Here is a 7,589-nt window from a genome sequence, read left to right as displayed (position 1 = left end):
TAATTTTTAGTATTTTTTAAAATAGTTAAAAGTATACAAATTTAACAGTCCGATTTCTATACTTCAAAATTTTTAATTTTTTTTAATACAAATCAGACGATTTAATTTCTGTATCTCTCACAAATTAGACAGTCCGATTTCTTTATTTCTACAAATCGAATGGTCCAATTTCTACTTTTCTAATTAAACCGTTTCACAATTGAGAATAACACTCCAACAATTTATATTTTAAAAAAACACCATTATCACTCTAATATCAAAAACAAAAAGTTCATAAAATTTATAGTTTATAATTTAGAATTTATATTTAGAGTTTAAAGTTTAAAATTTAAAATTTAAAATTTAAGATTTAAATTTTAAAAATTAAAAAAATAGATAAAAATATGCATTTACCTTCATTAAATATTCATCAGCTTTAACCTTTAATTATTGTTTGTCAATTTCTCATAAAGTTTGGTAGTGTTAGTTACTTAGTTACCACCTTACTGAAAGAGCCTAGCAGCGGAAACGACACAAATGTCCAACACAAAAACAATATGGAAGCACTCACAACACAATATGGCAGCAACTATAACAAGCAAATATAGCAAGTAAAGCAATAATAAGAACACACCGAGATTTTAACGTGGAAAACCCCCTCAAGGTAAGAGGTAAAAACCACGAGTCGTCCAGACCAATGAAATAGCTCCACTATAATCAAATGAGGTACAAGAGAGTCTCAAACAAAGCACAAAAATGTGCATATAACCAGCCAAAACATCAAAGCACCAAAGCTCACAAATGAAAAGCAAGAAGATGAAATATACCCAAAAAACAGAGCTGCTGTCGAAGCCAATTTCTCCCTCTGTAGACCTCCAATTAAAATCTCCACCGTCCAGAATGAAGAACAAGATGTGAAGAATCTACAGTTCAAATTTCACATCGATCCAACGGTGAAAGAATGAGAAACTGCCGTTCCAAAATTGCTACTCTGTGTAAAACCGAGAAACCTAATTTCTCTCTTGTGAAGCCAATTTCTCGCAGCAACTATTAATAAAATTGTGAAAGAAGGTGGAAGAATGGTTTAATAATTATGAGCAAACAAATATATCAAGTAGAGCAACCACAAGAACATACCGATATTTTAACATGAAAAACCCCCCCTCAATGTGAGAGGTAAAAACTATGAGTCATCAAAATCAATGAAATAGCTCTACTATAATCAAAAATGAGGTACAAGAGAGTCTCAAACAAAGCACAAAAATGTGCATATAACCAGCCAAAACATCAAAGCACCAAAGCTCACAAATGAAAAGCAAGAAGATGAAATATACCCAAAAAACAGAGCTGCTGTCGAAGCCAATTTCTCCCTCTGTAGACCTCCAATTAAAATCTCCACCGTCCAGAATGAAGAACAAGATGTGAAGAATCTACAGTTCAAATTTCACGTCGATCCAACGGTGAAAGAATAAGAAACTGCCGTTCCAAAATTGCTGCTCTGTGTAAAAACGGGAAACCTAATTTCTCTCTTGCGAAGCCAATTTCTCTCACTGCAAATCTCCAATCAACATCTCCACCGACCAGAATGAAGAACAAGATGATAAGAACATGCAGTTTAAATTTCAAGCCGATCCAACGGTGAACAACTGAGAAACTGATATTTGAAATTTACTGCTTTGGGCAAAAACGGGAATTTTGTTTTTCCCCTTCTCTCTCACTTGGTGGCTACTCTCACTCACTCTCAATGACCCCAAAAATCTGAACTAGGGTTGTGGCACAATGGGTGCAAGAGACACCCTCAAAATGTTGGGCTTGGGCCTCACAAAGGAGAGAAAAACCCAACACTTACACCATGATTGATTATTTTATTAATTGGCACAAGCAAAAGTTCAACACTACAGGACGATATACTTGGAAAATAGACAAAAAGTTGATTATTTCACGGGTAACTTTCTTCTTCATCTTCAGCGTTAGGTAATAAAGCAAGCACTGGGCGAGCACAACACTTACTAAACGTATTTTACACATAATATTTTTAAACTTTGCATAATTAATCTCCTTGACTGCTAATAACATTTTATATGTGGTACATGTAAAGTCTGCATGCAATATGATGTGAGAGTGTGAGGTGTCATATTAAAAGCGTTGAATTTTGATCTTCCTTAGGTAAGCAAAATGTGAAGCGGTTACTTAATTGCTGTGGCGCCGGAGCATATTAAAAGCGTTGAGTTTTCATCTCCTTCGCTTCTGACGTCAACCATACATAGTTTGTTAATGCCAATGCATGCATGGAGTTTTAATTTCTATTTTTAGAAGCTATTCATAATGTCATTCTTGTACATATCTCTGTTAAAAGATATTAACAACTAATCCCTTTTATTAATATTAACTAATATTTTAATCTAACACTTTATTTTATATTATTAAAATTTATAATATATAATAAAATTTAAATTACATAATTTTGAAACAAGTTAAAAAGTTATATATTATGTGATAAGTATCATTTTAATTAAGTATTTCATAACGGAAGAGAGTAGAGACATACAAGAGAGTGTTATTTTTTCTAAATAACATATACCATGTTATTGCATAAATATGAAGGGGCCAACGAGAGTTTGAACTCTGAAGTTTGAACACAAAAGAGATTAGAGAGTATATTCTAACGCGTTGCTCTGATGCTTATATTATCACAGTTATTTAATCATACAAATTAATTGAGCAAACTTTGAATACAAAGCAAAGAAAGAAAGAATCTGGGCCAAACTGACTTAATCTTAGGATATATATACATCTCGTTTAATTTCTTCATCATTTAAAAGCTGAAAACAATAAGTGGAATTGATCTTTTTATTTAATTTTCTGGAAAATGACATACCTTAATTAAAAGCGTTTAATAGCAACACGAGGAATGCTAGGAGGCCAACAATTTTTGTGATTTGTAGTCATTAATGATGATTTTAATGGTGTGAGATTAGTGTGAAATTTCATCCAATGACTCACTTTTCTTTACTGGTTACATTCTGGCCAAAATTTAATAAAGTTGCTGCTCCTAAACTTTTCCTTATATATAATAAAAGTAATAAACGCAACTATATATTAGCATTATATATCTAGTTAGGAATTTAGATATAGTAGCGTTTGTTATACTTAGATCATTGCTGATATATTATATATACTATATATTGAAAGATTTCAAACTCAATCATAATTATCACTACCAATAAAGATAGCCATGATGAGAAAGATATATAATAATTTTAAAATAATTTCGGGCCAATTCTTACTTTTTAAGATAGCAGTTTATAGTTAAACTAATTCGAATTAGTCAAGTGATTAATTTATTCGTCTGTTTAAATAAGTATATAAAATTTAATTTTCGTCTGTGTATGTAGTAGTTTATTGATTAATAATAAATTTTTAAATAAAACTCAAATCCACGATAAAATTAGTTATTGGTTTGCTAAGTTAGAAAATACCATAAAAAATTAAAAACAAATAGACTATAAGTAAATGAAAAATGCTAGATGGCTATTAAAATTTATTAGGTCATCACTTATTAATTAGTCATCAATGTTTAAAAGTGTGAGATAAAATATGTTGTTGAATTATTAAACTAAAAAAATAGAATTGATCATTAAGTAATGGCAAAAAATAATAAATTCTGATAGTGTCTTATAATTTCTCTAAATAAATTTAGTATACACATTCAAAATGATTTTTTCTTTTTTTATAAGGAAAAGTATAGGTAACCAACAAGATTTTTGAATAATGTGTAAATAATGTGAATTAATAGGGTTAAAAGAGTAAATTTAATTAATAGCATTAAATTAGGGTGTAATATATTTTTATTTGATTGGTGATTGTTCATGTTGTTCAAAATTTTCATTGTTTACCTAGCACTCCCTTTTTATAATAAAAGAAAATTTTAAGGGATTCCTTTGATAAACTATATCCTCTTATTTGATAATTGAGATAAGGGATTGAAATAAAATTTCATCAAAACCTAATTGAATGTATGTTATGTCCTTTTTTTTAATATATATTCACCAGAAATTAAGGTTGTGTCCTAGCAAAATAGTATCCAGAAGCCACGCAAACATCACGAGGAAAACTACTAAATGAGAGCTCATTGTTTTGTTTGGAATTAAAACTCTATCTACCAGGACCTATTCGAGCATACAGAATAATTAAATTACTTTGATGTTAAATGAAAGGAATAAATGAACAATACTTAGATATCATATTTTTCATTTAAGATGTGTTAGGTTGGATGCGTAGTAGTTATTTTTCTCCTAACAAGAAAAAAAAAAAAAAGGAAAAGAAGCTAAGTGATAATACTAGAAGTTTCAACTAAGTAAGAAGTTATAACTTTTAGTTTCTTCTGATTATATATAGACTTGTCAAACTCCACTACAAAAAGAAATTTATAAACTCATCTATTATTGTACCTAATGCTTTATCATTTCCTTCAAAAATTGTATGCACTCCACCACAATTAGTTAATAAAACTCATATTTCCTTTCTTTTCAATACATGCTCTGTATTTGATTTGAAAACATGATTGCCCATGAAAAAATTAAAAAAGGTATTTAATTTCTAGCAAGTAGCAAGAAATACAAACACCAACATAGAGTAAAATAAAAGCATATAGATGATGTATGAAGCATGTATAATAGGTAACTACTGAAACGAAGATGACAGAAATAACTTTTCATGAAAATGCTTTGTTTAAAAATGTGACTTATTTATTTAGTCACATTTTAAACAAAGACAATACTTTTATATCATATTAAAATCTAACCGTACAATCCATCGTCCAAAGATAAAAAAAAAACATTTTTATATAAAGACAATTATAAAATTTTCATGATAGTATCCACTTATATAACATGGATGGCATGAGCTACATCACTGATATATCAGATCACACTGGGGATTTGTGGTGATTCTTCTGATCTTGTTGTAGTTGTTGATCATTGACATCATCATTAACAACAATATTAACACACTTTGCAGCATCCACTATTGGTATTGGGAACACTTCACAACCCCCCAATGGATTCACCACAAGTATGTTCTTAATTCCCAGATCCAATCCTTTCTCCTTCTCCTTCTCCTTCTCTTTCTCTTGTGTCTTCACAACAACATCACCACCACCATTTCTGTATATGGCATATAGCAGCATCTGAAGTACCCCAAGTGCAAAACCCAACACGTTTGGTAGCTGACAATTAATTACTCAATTAAGTCATTAGGTCACTTTCAAATTCTTTAACTTTATATTCAAACTGATGATAAAGTTGGTGTACTTACAGCAATACAGATATCCCTGAGAAATAAACCATATGCAAACCACATAACCGCACTTAATGTGAGGAAAAACGACAAATTGAATGGCATAAATTGAACACTCTTTGTTCTTATAACCTGTGCCTGCATCACGTACAATAATAACTAATCACAAAGCTAATAAAAACTATGATATTAAGAAAGAAATTAAATGGTAAGAATTAATCACTGACCACAATGCTTAGAGGTGCTGCAAAAACAGTGACCGAAATGGAGACACAAATCCATCCAAGAACTTGAACTCGGAGAATACCATTTAGTGCAAAATGCGTCACAAACAGGATCACCCCGAATAAACCCATGTTCATTCCAGCAAATAGTTTTACTGTTAATTTCTGCACCCCAATAACATGCATGCATGCTTAGAATTATTGAATTATTGAATAGTGGCAGTAAGAGTAGAAGTAGTATACATACCCTGGCATCATTGGTAGCATAGATTATGAAGATGGTGATGTAAATAATCTCAATGACACATCCAACAGAGTTAATAGTGATGAGAAGAACAGCATCTGTTTTGAGAAAAGCGTAGTACAACCATAGCATACAACTGAATAATGCTACCAAGTAAGGTAGTGATTGGAATCCTTCTGTTGTTTTCTTCTTGTATATCCGGTAAAATGTTGGCCTGAAAATTATATAATATTCACCATGCTTTGTTTCAGTAATTAATTCTCGTAATTAACACTAATTATTTGTTATTAGTTCACTACTTACAGCGGAGCCAAGTACACCAGGAACGATATCACGTTACCTATGAATAATGAATCAATTTCAAAGTTAAGAACAGAAAATAATTAAAATTGCAATTTTGTGATCAACCTAGCAAGCTAGCTACCATGGCTATCACTCAACTAATTAATAAACTTTATGATACAATATTAATAATACTTCCAAAAGATAGAGAAAGAAAATATTAACTACTTCTAAAGAAAATAAAAGCTTAAGATCAGAACCATATCGTAATTAATTTGAAGTTGTGAGTGGATTCTTAATTGAGGCAAGAGACAAGAATGATGCAAAAATGGATATAGAAAACAAGTTAGAAAATTTCACTTTTTATGTATACATGCATTCCACTCTTGAACAAGAAACAAGAACAAATTAAATGAAAATAAAGAATATAAGAAAGAAAGAAAGAAATTGATGAGGATCTAAAAGAAGATGATATTAATTATGAATGTGTTACCAAGTATGCCAAATGTAAAGGCCAAAGAACTGGGATGATTGGTCGTCATAGCCACAATCTCTAGAGAGAAATTTGAAGCTATTAGCACAAGATTTTGGGGGTTGCAAAAAAAACCTTAGGTGGGTTTTTATTGTTTCCAAAAGCAACCCCTCAAAGTTGTGATGAATGAAATGGAATGAGGAATTTGTGTTGAGCAACAAGTGGTATATATAAGAAAAAGAAGAGAAATGGGAAAAAGGAATTAATGGAAGAATATTATAGTTTGAGGTGGGGGTGCATGTGTCAATGAAGTCATTCAGGTTTGATGAAGGATTAAACTTATTTAGTAGGTAGCGTAGCACAAAACCATTTGCCTTCCCATGTCACCATTATGTATCTATATATGCTTGCCAATTGATTTTTTCAATTTTCTGCTTCACCAAAACACAACTCCTTAAATCCCTTTCCAACAAAACAAAAGTGGAAAATATTTGACGGTGAGAGTTTATTTTATAAATATTTATTTGAAACTATGATGTCACATGAATAATATTCATTTTTCGATCATCACAAATCAATTATTTATTTCTAACTATTAAATACTAACAATCTTACGTGTATATTAATCCCGCGGGAGCCAATAGAATAAGTATACAATGTGTACAATTGACTGATTCTTTGACCCAATAAAAAGAAGTAACCATCTGTACGACAGGTTTGAACATCCAGGGTAAAATACTATTAATTTATCAAACACAATACACTCATATTATATGGAATAACCATCCAAATACTAGAGATAATAAACATCTGATATCCTACTGAATAACTTTAAATAAACATCCAATACTTTAATTTTAATTTAAAATTAACCTCCATTGTATGCATTGTACGGAACATGTATTGGCTCCCTATATTTTTTCTTAAAAAAATATCAATAATTATTTAGTTATTGTATTTTTTGACCAAGTTGGAACTCGCAACCTTTAAAGTGAATATAAAAAGATTGTCATTTAAGTTATAACTCATTGGCTAGTTAATTATTGTATATAGAAAAATATTTTTTAATTTTTTATTATATTACTATAAA

The 7,589-nt window shown here is 30.3% G+C and overlaps 1 protein-coding gene across 1 annotated transcript; it reads right to left on the bottom strand.

Annotated features, from left to right (window-relative positions):
• LOC107624515 (bidirectional sugar transporter N3-like) lies at window positions 4,691-6,813 on the bottom strand. The gene is made up of 6 exons (XM_016327008.2): window positions 6,521-6,813; window positions 6,049-6,085; window positions 5,749-5,959; window positions 5,505-5,666; window positions 5,296-5,415; window positions 4,691-5,206 (listed from the first exon to the last, which is right to left on the bottom strand). Exons 1-6 carry the CDS (start codon window positions 6,567-6,569, stop codon window positions 4,907-4,909), a joined length of 879 nt encoding a protein of 292 aa, XP_016182494.1. The 5' UTR covers window positions 6,570-6,813; the 3' UTR covers window positions 4,691-4,906.

The sequence above is a fragment of the Arachis ipaensis genome, chromosome B10 (genome assembly GCF_000816755.2).
Source record: "Arachis ipaensis cultivar K30076 chromosome B10, Araip1.1, whole genome shotgun sequence".
Classification (NCBI taxonomy): domain Eukaryota; kingdom Viridiplantae; phylum Streptophyta; class Magnoliopsida; order Fabales; family Fabaceae; genus Arachis; species Arachis ipaensis.
Note: the sequence above shows the minus strand (reverse complement) of the source record. Positions and strands in the feature narration are given on the sequence as shown.

Excerpts from the sequence above, each read along its gene's own strand:
- LOC107624515 (XM_016327008.2), bottom strand. The coding sequence starts at position 6,569 with ATGACGACCAATCATCCCAGTTCTTTGGCCTTTACATTTGGCATACTT. Across the intron at positions 5,416-5,504 it reads CAGCACCTCTAAGCATTGTG|GCACAGGTTATAAGAACAAA; the intron begins GTCAGTGATTAA and ends TACGTGATGCAG. Across the intron at positions 5,207-5,295 it reads TCAGGGATATCTGTATTGCT|CTACCAAACGTGTTGGGTTT; the intron begins GTAAGTACACCA and ends ATTAATTGTCAG.